At 40.7% G+C, this 18,895-nt stretch overlaps 1 protein-coding gene across 2 annotated transcripts in view; it reads left to right on the top strand.

The window, feature by feature from the left end:
* The window catches only part of dnajb6.S (DnaJ heat shock protein family (Hsp40) member B6 S homeolog), a 69,087-nt gene extending 60,067 nt beyond the window's left edge, over positions 1-9,020 (top strand). For both annotated transcript variants that reach the window (XM_018268767.2, XM_041567357.1), the window contains one exon: positions 3,219-9,020. In XM_018268767.2, the coding sequence (XP_018124256.1) occupies positions 3,219-3,301 (83 nt within the window). In that variant the 3' untranslated portion in view covers positions 3,302-9,020. The remainder of the gene's footprint in view (positions 1-3,218) is intronic.
* The last annotated feature ends 9,875 nt before the right edge of the window (positions 9,021-18,895 follow it).

Raw genomic sequence — 18,895 nt, forward strand, 5'->3', positions numbered from 1 at the left:
TTGTATGCCGACTGCCTAATTTCACCTTACACCTTGGTTATATCATTTTACAGCCCACTAAAATACTAACCCAAGTGACACAGTCACAGTCGTTATCCCCGCATGGCGTATTGTAATCTTTTGTGCTGCCATAACATTACGTAAAACAAGGACTATATAGGGACCATTTGATTCTATGACAACTCTTTGCTAATGGCACAGTTGATAATGTAAAATACAGTGGGTGGAAGTAACCAGAACGCAAGATTGAGCCAGTCAGTAAATTAGGGTGAAATATATAGTCTTCACCCTGAATCTTATTTTAAATTAAACACAATACAGGCATGGGATCCGTTATCTGGAAACCCGTTACCCAGAAAGCTCCGAATTACGGAATGCCCATCTCCCATAGACTCCATTTTATCCACATTTTTAAAAATGATTCCCCTCTTCTCTGTAATAATAAAACAGTAGCTTGTACTTGATTCCCAACTAAGATATAATTAATCCTTATTGGAAGCAAAACCTGCCTATTGGGTTTATTTAATGTTTACATGATTTTCTAGAAGACTTAAGGTAGGAAGATCCAAATTACTGAAAGATCCGTTATCCAGAAAACCCCAGGTGGTTTCAAAAAGCTAATCACTGATTGGTTGCTATAGGTAACTGCCCATGGGCAAATTTGCCCAGTGTTGATAAATGAGCCCCACTGAGTTAAATTGATCTTATAATTTCTTATAGAGGAATTAAAGCATAATCAAGACTATAGATAGTAATACTGTATTTTACTATACCAGCAAAGCTTCTGCAGTCCTGTAACAGGAGCGCCCCGTCTTGTACCTTGTTAGGCCATATTTGAGTGTCAGTGGCACTGCACATGCTCAGTGTGCTCTTGGCTGCTGTTGAGAAGCTAAGATTAGGGGTTGTCAGACATCAAGTTGAAAATGAGACCCTACAAGGCTGATAATTCAATTCTAATACAAATTACACAGCTTTTTGAGCTGCCGTGTATTGTGGATATTATATGTTGTATAAATAATAGATATTGAGAGTCCTTAAAGAGGTGGTTCACCTTTAATTTAACTTTTAGTATGGTATAGAACGGCCAATTCTAAGCAACTTTTCAACTGGTCTTCATTATTTATTTTTATAGTCTTTAAAGGGCATGTAAAGGCAATAAAATAAAATCCCATTTTTACTTTCTTTAATGAAAAAGAAACCTATCTCCAATATGCTTTAATTAAAAAATGTGTACTGTTTTTATAAGAAACCTGACTGTGAAATTCTCCCTTCATTTACTGCTGTGGATGGGAATTGTCAGACGGTCCCTAACTGCTGAGCAGGGAAACAATCATACTTATGAACAGCAGGGGGAGCCCCCGCCTTACTTCCCAGCCATGCAGAACTCAAGCAGCTTTGTTTATGACGATCCCTAAGCAGCCCAGACCACACTGAGCATGTGCACAGTCTTAGTCTTTCAAGATGTATAACAAAGTTACAAGATGGTGACCCCCTGTAGCCAACTTTGAAAGCATAAATCATGTGTTTGATTAGGCTTGTGGTGCAGTAAGTTCATGTTTATATTTAGTATACAAAATACAGCATTTCTAGCCTTATTCTATTTTAGACTTTACATGCCCTTTAAATGATTTGCCTTCTTCTGACTCTTTTCAGTTTTCCAAAGGGGGTCACTGACCCCATCTAAAAAAGAATCTAAGTCTACGAAAGTATTGTTATTGCTACTTTTTATTACTCATCTTTCTATACAGGCCTCTTCTACTCATATTCCAGTCTCTTATTGTAATCCGTGCATGGTTGCAAAGGTGATTTGTACCCTACCAACCACCACAAATAAGAACAAATGAAAGCCAATTGCAAATTGCTTCAGAATATCACTCTCTACATCATACTTAAAGCTCGTTTAAAGGTGAACAACCCCTTTAAGCTTGGATTGATAGCAGCCCAGAGCATCAGCAGAAAAGAAGATAGGGAGCTACCCGGGGCATTTTCAAAGGCACAGATCTTCACTACCTTATATGTAGCATTTCTAACCCACTTCTGTGCTAAGTTTATTTTTCCTTTAAGCAGATGAATGTCCACGTGACAGTTCAACTATGTGTCATGCTTGGAATTTTGTAGGTTCACCTTAAAGGGCACCTTTCACAGCCAAAATCAAACACATATTAACAATCTGACCAGTACAAGCTAAACACGTTTAATCAAACTACATATATAGTTTTTTTAAAAAACTGCAGGTTTTAAAAAAAAATCCCTTACTTTGTCTAATGGGTTCTTTCACTGAGGGAGGCCATACTGAGACTATAACAGAGACTCTAATATGCAAATTTCAGGAGCATGCTCAGATTGTAAAACTGCTTTGAGTATTCTACCCAGAATGCCTTGTTTTAGTAAACTCCTCCACTAGAAGTATCAGGAGATTTCCCTATCTTGTCCCCTGCTGGTAAAGTTATTATGCAAATGAAGGGCACACAGTAACTTCCAGCAGGTGGCAGCACTACTGTACAGCAGCTAACACACAGGATTGGCTGATTTGAAAATAGCTTAGAAGGGTTGATAAGCAACAAGGAATTTCAACTGAGCATGTGCGAGATTTCAGAGCTGCAGTTGGCTAGGAAGATATAGGTAGGAGGAGCCAGTGAAATCCAAGATGGCTGCCTCACCTAGAACTGCAGGGGAGATAGGAGAGATCTTGCAGAAGGAATAGTGAGCTGATCATTTACATTATACAAACAAATCTAAACTTTCACATAGTGTATTTACTTAGTAAATGATTTTGGTCATGATTGATGCCCTTTAACATATGAAATGGGTGTGTCCAGAAATGTAATTTGTTAATTGAATTTTTTTAGGAGCATTGTTTTTAGGTATTTGGCTAGGAGGCTAAAGGCCCACATTATACAAGGGATCAGCTGAACTTTGTACACTGCCTTCTGGTAATTGCAGACTTGCCACAGGTCTTGTTATATTTCGAAGCACAGAGACCTATGGCTCCACCTTGAATAGAGCACAGACTGCATTAGTGATCTATCCAAGAGGGTCCACTACAGGCAGATAGGCTTCCTAGGGAAAGTAAATAACCCCTGTGTACCCTAAATTTCATGCACCAATGGAAAGCTGAATAACTGTTGCAATTATTGTGGTTCATTGCTCAACAGAATTGCCATAAAACCGCCTAGTAGCATGTATTTTTTTTTTCTTCATTCGCCATGTTTTCCCAGGACACAAAGAAGGGAGCAAGAGAAAGAAGCAGAAGCAAAGAGAAGAGTACAAGAAAAAGAAGTCTTCCAAACCAATCTACTAACGCGGACAAGGAAGACCTTTAAAAAAAAAAACCTCACACCGGAGCGCACCGTATTCTATGGCCGTAACGTCAACACCAATTTTGTTTGCTTAGATACATTTTTGGAGCTTAGTCAACAACTAGGGATTTAATCTTGTCCTATGTAAATTCTCACTTCTGTAGACTGTATGGAGGCCTATCCTGAAGATAAAGGAAACATCTGTTCTACTCTTTTAATGGCTTCATTGGATATTGGGTAGATTCCTGAGTTGTTTTGTGTTATGCGTTGGAAGCTGAAAGGGTTTCATTTTGATTGTGATTGCACTAGTACCTTTTCCAGCATGTAAAACAAGCCCATTCATCGCCACACATAATCATTTTAGGGGTGCTGGCTTAAGTTAACTCTTCTGTTACTCATCCCCGTGCCTATAAAATTTAACTGGGCTTCTTGTGGAATGTTACATTCCTTACACCAGTTTGTGCCCATTGCAGCACCAAATTGGCTGGGCTCCTTAATTTATTAGGGGTGCTGGCTTAAGTTAACTCATTTGTTACTCATCCCTGTGCTTATAAAATATAAAAGGGCTTCTTGGTCACCAGCTTGTGTCCATTGTATTACCAAATTGGCTGGGCTCCTTAATTTTTTTAGGGGTGCTGGTTTAAGTTAACTGATCTGTTACTCATTCATGTGCTTAGAAAACATACAGAGCTTCTTGTGGAAGGTTTTATTCCTTACACCAGTTTGTGCCCATTGCAGTGCCACACTGGATAGGCCTCATATTCTTTACAGGCCCTGGTTAAATCAAACTAATTTTTTGTCCTTCCTGTTCTTATAACTAACAGGGCTTCTTGTGGAAGGTTGTATTCCTTGCACCAGTTTGTGCCAATTTCAGTGCCTTACTGGCTATGCCCCTTAATTTTTTAGGGACCCTGGTTTAATCTAACATATCTTTTACTCTTCCATGTGCTTATAATTTACAGGAGTTGTTTTGAAGGGCTGTATTCCTGACACTAGTTTGTGCCCATTGTTGTACCCAACTGGTCAGGCTCCTTAATCTTTTAGGGGCCTTTCCTGCACTTATTAATGTACAGGAGTTCTTTGTATTACACCAGTTTGTGCCCATTCCAATACCCAACTGGCCAGGCTCCATCTCCCCGCTTCATATTAGTGCTGCCTCTGTTTTTCAGATAAGACCCCTTATAACGCTCAAGGCTTTATGTAAAATGTTTAATGCTTAATATTTTATTCTTCATATTTGCACCTGAGCAATTCTTGTTTTCTAATGCATAATATCGATATCTATGACTGAATGGGCCCTACTGTGCTACTTTGAATTTGTTACCTGCACTGGAGGCAAGTGCTGTTATTTCTCAGCTAGAGTTGGAGCCAGATGTGTATGTATACCAATTATGTTTCTTTTTTTAATGAACCATATTTGTACGGCCTATCACTGTGTCAGAGGCTTTCTTAAAGTCGATCATTGTTTCTAGATAGTGTTGAAAAGGAGAACCTATCCAGGGCTTCCAGTTTGGAGTAGAGCATTCAATTGCACATTGTTATTTCTCTGCATAGTTACATGCATACATATGAATTGAATTGTCCATAGAAAAACCCTCTATAGCTGCACCAACCATAGTGGCCATAAATACATGGTGCTTTTGCCAAATATGGCAGCTTAATTTATATGTCTGAAATCCTTTATCTAAAAGAACTTGCAATGATATGCATCCTTCTCTCCTACTACTTACTGTCTGGCTTTCTCTGGTGCATTAAGTTTGGGACAAAGAGCTTACACCATAAGAAACCCCAAGCTGAAGTGTCCCATGCTTCTATACAGGAGTTTGCTGATCTGGGGATGAGCATATGTCACTAATTGATGATGGGACACGGGGTGTAGTGGTAAAATGGGATGGGTTACTTTAATTGCATAAGGCTGGTGTCTACAGGAAGTATAGAGCAACCCTTGCCTTCATACAAATGAACTAAATGTGTATTCTGGGGCAAACTCTACTCTGTATATTGTCCATTACAAAAAGCAAGCTGTTACCTTTTATGTTGAATCATTGTTTGTGCCATTTTTAAGATAAGAAAAACACTGACCCTTTTATTTTTGCTATATTTTGGGAATGCCCATGAAAAGCAAGCTTTTCCAAACTGTGGCACCTCCTAAATTCGATGCCAAGGCTGGTAGGATATGTAGTACCGGTATGGGATCTGTTATCTGGAAACCCGTTATCCAGAAAGCTCTGAATTACGGAGAGGCCGTCTCCCATAGACTCCCATTATAATCAAATAATATACATTTTGTAAAAATTTTTTCGTTTTACAGTACCTCGTACTTTATCCAAACAAAGGTATAATTAATCCTCGAAAAACCAATTTATAGGGTTTATTAAAAGATTGTATGATTTTCAAGTAGACTTAAGGTATGAAGATCCAAATTACAGAAAGATCCATTATCCGGAAAACCTCAGCTCCTGAACATTCTGGATAACAGGTCCCATTCCTGTACAGTACAACAGAACTTTGAATCACCTCGAAAAGATGTGCATTTATAAAAATCTATTAAAATATCAAGTATACCTACGTCTTGAGTCAAGCAAATTAGCTAATAACCCTTTGGATGAAGAATTTTCTTTTGCACTATTCTTCAGTAAAAATGTGCAGCGTTCACCCAATCAAAATACGTTTTGTTCCTTGTCATTAGGTCCCGCAAGCCAATTACAAGTGCCAGTAATTCATTGTTGTTTTCCAAAGTGGGAGGTAGATACGACCTCTGTAAAGTAACTGTTGAAAAAAATGTGAATAATGTTCATGAGCAGAACCAACTGTCTTCTAATAAAACCAACATTTAAAGGGGATGGTAACGCAAAAATAAAGTGTTGCCTGAAGAAAGTAATCATAATTTTAACCAACTTTGCAATATACATTAATTATAAATTCTTTATGGTTTTAAAGTTATTATTAACTATAATTGCTGTTGAATCTATCTCTCAGTCAGACATTTTCTGTTCTCTGCCCTGGTGATTCTAAAATTGTAGACAATGTAACTGAAGCCCACTGGTTACCAGACGGATGACTTTGCATATAAGGCTAGCTAACCTGCTACATTGTTTCAAGAGAGCCGGGAAGGAACAGACAGATACGGCTTTCTATTGCAGTAATATTTATTATTTACTTTAAAACCGTTACATAATGGAAAAGTTGATGAAAACGACATTCTTTTATCATGAAACAATTTATATTTTGGGTTACATCTCTTTTAATTCATCTAAAGTTTATGTTTGCATCCCAAGCAAAGGCCAAGATTTTTGATTCTGTTCTTGTCACTTTTAATCTAATCATCTATAAACCCAGCACCAGTTCTTGAGCTCAGACTAACAAGTGCATGTCTGGATTCACTGCCTAACCTTGATTTTGCTTTAAAGTTTGTTTATTTCTTAAACAAATAATATTCACTGACATGTAATCCCTGAACCGTGTCTCCTGGGGGCATACAACAGACAAATGCAATGCAAACAGGGTGGAATAATTTGGTGGAAGGTACTGGGAGTTGAACTTGAGATTTGCAGGTGACTGATGATTAGTCCCAGCCTTGGGCTAAAGGATTCCAGAGAGGTAGGACTTATGTACCATGAAGTCTTTGTAAGAAGTCCTAAGGAGCAAGTATAGAAAAGGCTTCTGAGATGTTTTGAGAATGTGGAGAGTCAGAACATGTTGCATGAGCAATAGTCCACGGTTCCTTTTCACCTTTCATATCACCTGAACCAGTTTAATCACAAGACATTCTGATTACGTTAATACAGATCACCCTCCTACCTGATTAAACACTAATAAATGATTGGCTACAATTTTTCTAATTACAGTGAGGGCACCCTAGTCTCCATTGGATCCAGCTGTCTCCAGGCATGGGGAACGTTTAGGGCTGTGCACCTTTATGTCAGAGATGTGTTAAGGAAGGGTTAAAATGGGTGGGGGTGCACATAGTAGAGTCCTGAAGAGCAGTCAGAGGAGTTGATATAGTAGATCAAGACAACACCAGTGACCCTTTACATCTGTGTTGTCTACCGTGTGGCTGCCATTGTATGCTAGAATGTCAACTAGAACACCATAAGGCCATAGGTTGGAAAGATCTACAATATAAATATAATAAGGTCCACAAATACCTGTTTTGCCTTGAGCCCTACCACAATGTCAGCCCTACTCTGAGTATTAATTAGTCAACAAAAATACTTTTTTTGTTGTAAAATTCCTTCCCTATTATTGTTAGTTTCCCTCCATCAAACTATTCCTGGTTCCATGGGTCTCTGCCATTACATAGGTTTGATTTTCTTATTAGTTAGTGTAAGTATCACTGGGAAATGTTATTAAGTGGGCTTCAGAGTGGGCATGGAGAGCTCTGATAAGAAGTGGCCCTATGGGGATACTACTATCTGAAGGAGCACCTACCTCCCTTTGGTACTTTTCCTACTACCTTGTTCTACTAGAGTGTAAATCTCATAGTAAAGGTGGCCATACACCGTCCAATAAAAGCTGTCGGCAGCTTATTGGCCCGTGTATGGGGCCCTCCGATGGGCTTCCCCGATTGATATCTGGCTGAAAGTTGGCCAGATGTCGATCAGGGGGGACTAAAAATCCCGTCGGATCGCGGCCGCATCTGTTTCGTTGATCCGACCGCACGTTAGCCATCATTAGGATCTGATCATTGGGCCCTAGGTTCCACGATCGGATCAGCCCGACATCTCAAGGTGGGCATATCAGGGAGAGATCTGCTCGTTTGGCGACATTGCTCCGTGTATGGCCACCTTAACATGTAAGTATATTGAACGGTGATGCTGGATTATGTTGGGAGGTCTACCTCTTCCCCATGGGCAGATATGCTCTTCAGCACCTCTTTTTCTTTTATCAAAATTTTGTTTGGGATTCACTCTTTTGTTTCTCTTTTGTTTGCTTAAAACGATAAATGCTTTAGAACCCCTTAATCACGTTCTGTTCATGGGTCGAATTAATCGTTCCATTTCCTCCTCTCAGATTTTGTGTTTATTTGGCTCACAATGAAGGAAGGATATGTGTTATGGAGACATCTCTTATTGTATGCATGGAACATTCCTTCTCTGCATGGTTGTAAATTAGTCAACGCTTCCATTTTACTTGCATTGACAGAGGAATGTTTCTCAGGCCCCAGCACCATGAGGAAGGTATTACTATGTTGCTCAGCTGAGGCAAGTAATATGGATGTTTCCGATTATATATAACAACAGAAGCATACAGACAAGGAACACTGGGTTTTTAGCATTACGGACCTAAGTCTCCTCCTTGCAAAACTGGGGGAAGTGGCTAATGTAGAGCAGGTGAGTTGCCCTAGTCTACACATCACTATGGACTTTCTCCAACGTTGTCTCTGATTGGCAGTTATACAGGTGAGAGATCATTGGGCAACTCAATCCTTTCTGCATGTGTTACTCTGTATTTGCAATAAATACCCATAGGTGCGTTGCATATAGTCCTAGTTTTGCAGATCGGTCTGTGATCACATATGCTCAGGGTATCGACACAACTACTGCAGTTGTCCTCTAGCCATGAGTTGTTCCAACAGCTTTCTTCAGTTGTTCACTTCTTTGTATCGCTTTTCTTTTTGAGACTGTTGTGAAGATTATTTTCTCCGTATGGAGGTCTTTTCATTGGGTGTTTATGGGTTGTTGTTTTCATGTAATAATATTAATAAAGATAAAGACTGAATGCTACGCTGTTCCATTTATTGCTATATCAATGTACAGCGCTTGAAAAGGGACCCTTGATCAGCCATTGACACGCACCTTATCCATAGTCAAGGCATTCGTTTGTCATCAAGATGTTCCACCTGGCTGGACAATGATATCAGATATCCCTCTAAATCTATACTCACACCTGTACTTATACTTATACTCACACACATACACACACAAGTGTGCACTTATATATACAACTTTACTTTTCCTTCATTATAGTCTCTTCACAATCACATTTTTTTTTTTTTTTAAATGGGCGTTGGTCTGGGCAGTCTCCCCTTCAAAAGCCGCATATGCAGGTGGCGGGGGAGGATCTAGTCCAGATTGAAACCAAGGTTTTAAATTTTGATCACAGGTAAACAGGTTAGGGACCACCGTATGGGGTTTACCTTGACGTGGTATGGCGGCTTACCAATTTTATGATCATAACTTTGTAACAAAAAACCCTGTTTTTCTCTTTTTAGACAGGGGATTATTGTATTTAAATATTTTTTTATATGGCCTTAGGAGTGCACCCACAACCCCCCTCTTGTATCAGTCAGGGAGACCATCATTTCTGGCCTATACATGGACCATTGGGCTGCAAAATGAATCACTAATTATATCTCTCATTGCTCTCCTTAGTTCATAAGAAGGTGATAAATATATGAGCATTAGCCACAGTTCCAAGAATATCTACGGCATTAAATAAATGTCCACCCCTAATCTCTACCTATTTGGCCTTCAAGCTGGACTTCCTGAAGTGTCTAACACCCATACTTTACTAATGCAGGGTCTACTTTTAGTTATGTTGTCCCATTATGATCTAAATCCATAACAGCATTGTTAGCATTCTGTTCCATGGAAAATGTTAATTGCTACATTTAACAAGCAACTATTTCTTATGTGACCTTAACATAATAAATATCTGAACGAAAAGCATGAAACAGGAGGGTGATTTAGACAAGCTGTTTGTTGACAGTGTCTTAAGTTTACTGATCACACGCTAAAGATCTACTGGTGGATCCTGATCTACCTTTTGGGCACCCCATGTCTAACAAACGAAATAGAAATTTTCCCAAATTGCACTCTAAAGCTGGCCATACACGAGAAGATTTAAGCTGTTTATTTGGGTAATCGACCGATACTTAGCCAAAAAAATCGACTAGATCTAGATCAGGCAGATTTGGTTTTGGTTTTCCCTCCCTATCGAGGATTACATTGGCTAGTTGATGCAGTCCTCGTCCTGTTAACTGATATTCCCGTTGATGTAATCTGACCTTGCCAAATGATGACCTCGCTCTATCTAATAGTGTAAGGCCACCTTAACTGGCCTTAAGGTTGAAGCCCCTTTCCCTTTCACAGCCATTGTTCTAGGCCAGTCCAACAGTTAAGGAACTTTTAGGAGCTACAAGATAGAGTTATCCGACACTGGAAGATTTTGGGACCAAAAGAAAAATGTGTGCAGATAACTGTCCCATCCAGTCTGCCCTGTGTTTTCTTTTTGTTTCCATTTGTCAGAAGGGACTCAAAATACAATAATTTGACTAGTACAATTGTCTCTTGTGTGAGTCTTTACATGTCATACTGTCAACAAATCACATTTGTTTGAAGACAATTCGGTGGATCTATGTCACTATGAAGAAGCCCTCAAGATATTCCACTGATGATGCTTGAGGCCAATGGTTCAAAGATATCGCTGGGAAGATGGGGTCACCGGCAATGCAGGAAAGATTGAGTCCCCAATTGATAAGGTAAAATTCCATCAGAATTGTTTACCCTGCTCTCCATCTGTTAATGTTCAACTCCTGCGTCAATCCTACAGCCTTCTTCTACATCTGCTGCTTCGCAGGGCCATGAACTATAATTACGGCCACGAAGAGGTGAGTCTCTGTCAACCAACCTAAAGTCAGCTGTGCCTATTAGTAATTCATTGGAAACATAGATGTCATCTCAAAATCCTCATGTCACTTTGGAATAAATGAAGGAAACATACCCATAGTCATTTTGAAAGTGCTTTTGTAAGAAGTATGGGTGCAGCCAAACATAAAAGACCCAATTCTTGGGTGTAATCACCCATAAAGAAGATGACTATACATTTCTGAGTATTTGTGAGGTTTTTATAGTCCATACCATATAGAACAAGGTATTGGGCATTGAGATCTCTGCAGCATGGGATGGAGGGAGATCATTAATTCATTTACAGGTATAGGACCCGTTATCCAGAATGCTTGGGACCTGGGGTTTTCTGGATAACAGATCTTTCCATAATTTGGCTCTCCATAACTTAAGTCTACTAGAAAATAATGTAAATATTAAATAAACCCAACAGGCTGGTTTTGCTTCCAATAAGGATTAATTATATCTTGTTTTGGATCAAGTAGAAGCTACTATTTTATTATTACAGAGAAAAAGGAAATAATTTAGAAAAAATTGGATTACTTCATTATAATGGAGAATATGGGAGACGGTCTTTCCGTTATTCAGAGCTTTCTGGATAATGGGTTTTGGGATAATGGATCCCATACATGTATTAGGTTCTGCTGGTCTAGTTCACCTTAGTGCAGATGGGGCCTATTAGCTAAAGTCATAGAGGCAAATTCGCAAACCGGTGAAAATTTGCCAGCGACGGCTTCGCAGACATCGCAACACTTCGCCAGGCCTAAATTCGCTAGGACAACGGCAATTCCCTAAAATGCAAAGTTGCGTCCAGGGCACCGAACGCTGGTGAATTTTCGCTAGCGTTACTTCGGCATTTAAAGGGAAGTGGCACTAGCGTTGCCTAATTTGCATACGGCAGGAAATAATAAAGTTACATGGCCGTATATGTTGCAGCAAATACATTACATTACACAATAATAAATAAAATAGAGTTGTTATAATGCCCTACACATGAGCCCACTGTATAGTTTATGTTCCATATGTTAGGAAATGTATGGGGGAACCCTGTTACCCAAAAAAAAATTTAAGGACTTTTGCAGGCTATCACTCTGAAAAAAGGAAAAGACGCCAGACTAAGAAAAATTTTGTACTAAAAATTGAGGAAGATCTATCTCCTTCTCTAGTGAAGTGACGCCTGCGAATTTCCGAAATGACGTTGCGCTGGGGAATTTTCCCTAGCGTTAGTCACTTCGCCCTTTAGGGAATCTGCCCCAAAGGCAGTAGCACAGGGCTGGAGGGTTTAACAAAAACCCCATGGGCTCTGGTGCTATTAGTTTATTAGGCTCATCCCTCTCTCCCTGATGCTGTACTTAGGATTTTATATTGGCCCCTTAATACTGAATTTTTGATAACCCTTTACTTTTAGCAATTGGACATCAGAGTCTTGTTCCTACAATGCTTTGTATGTCTTTTAATGTGCAAGGGATTGTGGGTGTTATGGATGTGGCTGAAGGAGAGTCGGCTTCTGCTACATAGATTCAAGAATCAGAATGGAAGCGCTGGACAGAAAAGGGACAAACAGGTGCTGCTTTTCAATAGCAGTTACATTAACAAACAGCATTCTAATCATTAAAAAGAATGAAGTCATTTTTTTCCAGGTCAAAAACGGTTACATTTTTTTTTTCATTATTTGGGCGAAGTTCCCCTTTAAGCTTCATTCTGAACAAGATTCATCTTTCAACCCACAAAGCAAAAAGCTGCCATAGTTCCACCAACAGGTTTGTGGCTGTGTCGCCAGAAGACTGACGTTCATTTGCTGCCCTTTAGTGGCGAAGATTTAAATGACATCTCAGCGTTGCTTAACAGCCAGAAAGGAACATCATTTCTTTTCTGCTGATTCCCAGCGCATGCTCTGGTCGGCTGTCACTTACCTGAACATAGGGACTGACTCCCGTTATACAGCATCTATAAAAATATGAAAGTCATGCTACAATAGTAATTTACTGTAGATTCACATGACATGGCAGCTCAGAAATCAGTGCAGTCTGCATTGGAATTCTCGCCTTCTTCAGCTTCTATGACAGATGGAAACATGCTTTCTGCTCATGTTTTAATGATTTCCCATGACCCCCTAAGCTCAGTTTCTCCGCAGCAACTCAGGGCGCACTGAGCATGTGCAGTGCCGCTGACACTGAAAAGATGATCTGACAAGATCCAAGATGGAGCTGCTGTAGACAACTTGGAAGGCCTGGATCATTACTGTTATAGGGCTGCTGAACCTCTGGGCCGTATATATTCTTTAGTTGTTCTCTTAACCAATATGCTGATGTTTTTTCTATATCCTTTAGCATTTCCACTGCTAACCTGCCTGAAATGGGGGAGTGGCCATATACTGTATATAGTGCAATATAGTATCACACATACCTCCCAACATTTTAGAAGTAAAAAGAGGGACATATTTTTGACCACACCCCTTTCTGTGGCCACACCCCCTAATTACCATGTTCGGTTTACAAAATTTGGCAGGTTATGAAAGTTTGAAAATATTTCTCCTTATCTAAACTGTGTTTTTGTGTCTCAAAATTGTTACAAAGTATCTTATTTGCACCTGTTGGCTATTCTGGGCTCTCTGCTAAAAGCCAATTAAGTGAGGAACTTTGTTTCTTTTTCTGGCTGTTCAGTGCAGAGAAAAGAGGGACTTTCCAGTACAAATGAGGGACTGCGGGTTGAGCTGTCAAAAGAGGGACCGTCCCTCCGAAAAAGGGACAGTTGGGAGGTATGTCACTATCACTGATTTACACTTTATTATATCACTGTACAGAAGAGCCTGTCCCTTATACAGGATGTTGTGCCTGGTTTTTCCTATTCTTTTTATTCTCTCTCTCTCTGATATTCCTTTTTATTATCATCCTTCTCCTGCTTTGATGTGACTTGTGATAGAGAGCGGTGCATTATTATTATTCAAGAGACACATCCGCACGTCCTTTATTCTCATTATACGCAATCCTGCGCGTGTATAAAAAGTAACTTTGATGTGAAGTATGAAGAACAGAAGGCAGAATTAGCCTTTATTACATCTAATTGACGGAGCCGGGGTGCCATGTAAGATAATACAATATGCTGTTATTCTCATACATTTATTTATATTGTTACTTGCTTTTGGCTAAGAGACGGGATGGAGACGGGATGGAGTCCTGCAGCGGGTTGTGTACCCGCGGGTTACCCGCAAAAAAGCAGGCACCCTGTGGAATGAGCGGAGGATTTTCAGGTGCGGGTAAAGCCATGGGTCTAATCTAAATTTCTTATCTTATGTAATATTGTCTATATTTTACTCCTTTTAAAGTTTTATAAAACTTTTTTTTTTTTTTTACTAATGGGGGCCCTGACAACCAATGATTTTTAAAAATCTTTTATGGGGGGCCCTGGCGCCAGTGTTTTTTTAATTTAACTTATAGGGGGCCCTGGTCTCCAATTATTTTTTTTAACTTGTTGGAGAGTTCTGCCCACCACTTTTTTAAAAACAAAAAAACTTTTATGGGGGGGCCAGGTGCCACAGTTTTTTTAAAGCTTAGAAGGGGGCCCTGACCATCAATAGCTTTTTATAACTTGTGGGGGGTGGGGATTAACCATTTTTAGCACTGAAGTCCGTGTGGTCTTTTAACTGTGGTGTGGGGTGTCCGGGATCTGGGGTGGGGCTTGTGTGCTGGGGTGTTGATTTCCAATAGCGGCCCTGTATATATAAAAGTTTTTAAATGATTTCTTCTGACTCTTTCCAGCTTTCAAATGGGGGGGGGGGGTCACTGACCCCATCTAAATACAAATGCTCTGTGAGGCTACAAATGTACTGTTATTGCTACTTTTTATTACTCGTCTTTCTACTCATGCCCTCTTTTATTCATATTCCAGTCTCTTATTCAAATCAATGCACAGTCGATAGGGTCAGTGATTGGCTGATCGCCATGTCATTCACTTCAAACTCCTGTCCGAATTTCCTAATTTGGAGATTTTCACCAGGGTACCCCTTACGAAAACTGGGCCGTCCAGATGAAATCTGCAGTTAGCAACCCTAATATAGACAAAATCCAGAAGCACACCAAAAAACAATTGCTGCGAGATTTATTTAGCCCATATGCATTTCACAAGCAAGGCAACGCTTCGGACCCCTCCGGTCCCTTTATCAAGCCTAAGGTGGCAACCCTAATTGCTAAGTTAGGGGCTGGTGTGTCATTGGTGTATGAAGCATAACCTTCCCCTGACACCTTTTCTTCTGTATTTTTCCTGGTTTATGTATCATACACAACCACACTCTCTCTCTCTCTCTCTCTCTCTCTCTCTCTCTCTCTCTCTCTCTCTCTCTCTCTCTCTCTCTCTCTCTGAGAGAGAGAGAGAGGGGCTGAGGCAACTTGCTTTTGCTGCAGCCCCTCCCTCCCCCTCGCGTTCACATTTTTGCGCCGGGGGGGTCCATGAGGGTGGGTGGAAAAGGCCAGGACGCAGAGAGCATAATTGTGGTCTCTGTACTAGGAGAGACAAATTTCCAGTTTGAGAACTGGAAATTTGGCTCTTAAAGTACCAGGAACGGCATTTTTGCCGCCACTGGTACCAAGCAGGGCGCTGGCACCTGAAGCAACTTTCTCAACTCGTCTCATTGGCGCAGCTCCCCTGGTTATAAACGGAGCATAGTGATGTCATTTTTGTTACGACTCACTAAAACGTGTGTATTATAATAAATAAAGTTCCCCTTGTTGGAAAATATGAGAATATTAGAAGTCACCTCAGAGTTCCATGACCTGTATAAAAGTACTCGTCCTCTTGCTTTTATATGGTCATGGAACTCCTCTGTGACTTATATCCTTATATTTTACAATAGGGGGTACTTTATTTACTATATATAAAACACAGCTCCTGCCAAACCCACATTCCCACAATCCACTCCGATTTCATGGAATATCAGTTATTCTTCTACTAAATGCAGGTTACTGGGCCTCGCCGAATTCATTTCCGTAGTGCATTCCTACTCGCTGGATATTCTAGACAGGCACCTGATCATTCTCATGAGCGTATATAATAAGCCGGCTGTGCGTTATAGGCTTTATTTGCCATTTGGACCTAATGAGGCTCATTAGTGCGGCACAAATGCAGCAAAAGGTCAGGAGTCAGAGTCAGCAGTGCACAGCGGGTTATTTAGCAATGAATGCACAACATACATCAGTAGAGCTCAGCTGATACACGCTGCACCTCTAAGGGCTCTTACAGACGAGCGTTTGAAGCTGCGCTCCCCTGCGTTCCGTTTTTATGTGTTCAGCCGCAGGAGTAGACGCATTCAGTTTTTTTCAATGGGGCTGTACTCACACAGGCGCATGTAGGCACCGAACACATTCGTCTGTGTGAGTACAGCCCCATTGAAAAAAACTGAATGCGTCTACTCCTGTGCTCCCCTGCGGCTGAACGCATAAAAACGGAACGCAGGGGAGCGAAGGTAAAAACGCTCGTCTGTAAGAGCCCTAACACAGAGGAATCAGCGGCACTGATTCAGTAAACCACAATCACTTGTGGATATAATGCCGCACACACACACACACACACACATATATATATATATATATATATATATATATATATATATATATATATATACATATATATTCAAATATTATTGCATTGCTTGGCCATTGGGTAACAAAATGACTCAACTCGCACCCCATTTATTTCTGGCCAACTTCTGAGCTGGAAATCATTACCTTACTGCCCTTGCAGTAAGAACACCCCTGCTTTGCTGATGGTGAAACTCCCCTTTCTCCATTCCTAGTAGAAGTCTCATTGTCCACTGTTGTGGCTCAGAACAGGGACCTCTTTCAATGCTTCCAATATCTTTATTTCATTTGCTACAAATCTAGTTGAGGGGGCGCTGAAAAGTGAAGCGGAAAGAAACAACCGCTTTAAAAACTTGCCATTCCCTTAGAGAACTTCCCTTAATCATAATAAAATGCAAATGCTATTCCATTTATCTTTTGTTCCGCTAAAATATAATGAATCCCTGAAAACCCACTTTCATGTATTGTCTATTAGCGGCTGCTTTTATGCCAGAGACGGAAAATGCTATTTATATTATTTAAAGGGTAAACAGGATTATGCAAAGCAACCGACGAATTATAAGGAAACAGTTAATATTCTGCATGTGTCAGTCTTTGAACTACATTTTAACCCCCTGCTGTGTTCATGCCTGGCGTATTCTCTGCGTGTGTGATCTATAATAATACATAGAGCCGGGGCTTTTTTTTTTTTTCTAAATGTCAAGGGTTCCTGATTTCCAGCAGAGTCCTATAGCCATAATCAGTGCAGTGATTGCAAGGTCTTAAAGAAACAACGACACAATTAACAGTTAATTTGAACAAAACCACCCTGAATATATTTCTGTATAAAGGATTGGCACACACTTGTACCCCCCCCCCCCCCATTATATACTGTAGATCTCTCCCGCAATCCCACAGTCACACTCCCTTCCCAGAGACTATTATCCACTGTTACTATAGGCACCATCTCTCCTTACTATACCTGCTATCCCACAGTCACACTCCCTTCCCAGAGACTATTATCCACTGTTACTATAGGCACCATCTCTCCCTACTATACCTGCTATCCCACAGTCACACTCCCTTCCCAGGGACTATTATCTACTGTTACTATAGGCACCATCTCTCCCTACTATACCTGCTATCCCACAGTCACACTCCCTTCCCAGAGACTATTATCCACTGTTACTATAGACACCATCTCTCCCTACTATACCTGCTATCCCACAGTCACACTCCCTTCCCAGAGACTCTTATCCACTGTTACTATAGGCACCATCTCTCCCTACTATACCTGCTATCCCACAGTCACACCCCCTTCCCAGATACTATTATCCACTGTTACTATAGGCACCATCTCTCCTTACTATACCTGCTATCCCACAGTCACACTCCCTTCCCAGAGACTATTATCCACTGTTACTATAGGCACCATCTCTCCCTACTATACCTGCTATCCCACAGTCACACTCCCTTCCCAGAGACTCTTATCCACTGTTACTATAGGCACCATCTCTCCCTACTATACCTGCTATCCCACAGTCACACTCCCTTCCCAGAGACTATTATCCACTGTTACTATAGACACCATCTCTCCCTACTATACCTGTTATTCCACAGTCACACTCCCTTCCCAGAGACTATTATCCCACTGTTACTATAGGCACCATCTCTCCCTACTATACCTGCTATCCCACAGTCACACCCCCTTCCCAGATACTATTATCCACTGTTACTATAGGCACCATCTCTCCTTACTATACCTGCTATCCCACAGTCACACTCCCTTCCCAGAGACTATTATCCACTGTTACTATAGACACCATCTCTCCCTACTATACCTGCTATCCCACAGTCACACTCCCTTCCCAGAGACTATTATTCACTATTACTATAGGCACCATCTCTCCCTACTATACCTGCTATCCCACAGTCACACTCCCTTCCCAGAGACTATTATCCCACTGTTACTATAGACACCATCTCTCCCTACTATACCTGCTATCCCACAGTCACACTCCCTTCCCAGATACTATTATTCACTGTTACTATAGGCACCATCTCTCCCTACTATACCTGCTATCCCACAGCCACACTCCCTTCCCAGAGACTATTATCCCACTGTTACTATAGGCACCATCTCTCCCTACTATACCTGCTATCCCACAGTCACAATCCCTTCCCAGAGACTATTATCCACTGTTACTATAGACACCATCTCTCCCTACTATACCTGCTATCCCACAGTCACACTCCCTTCCCAGAGACTATTATCCCACTGTTACTATAGGCACCATCTCTCCCTACTATACCTGCTATCCCACAGTCACACTCCCTTCCCAGAGACTACTATCCACTGTTACTATAGACACCATCTCTCCCTACTATACCTGCTATCCCACAGTCACACTCCCTT

This window comes from Xenopus laevis, chromosome 6S (assembly GCF_017654675.1).
Source record: "Xenopus laevis strain J_2021 chromosome 6S, Xenopus_laevis_v10.1, whole genome shotgun sequence".
In the NCBI taxonomy this organism is placed as follows: Eukaryota; Metazoa; Chordata; class Amphibia; order Anura; family Pipidae; genus Xenopus; species Xenopus laevis.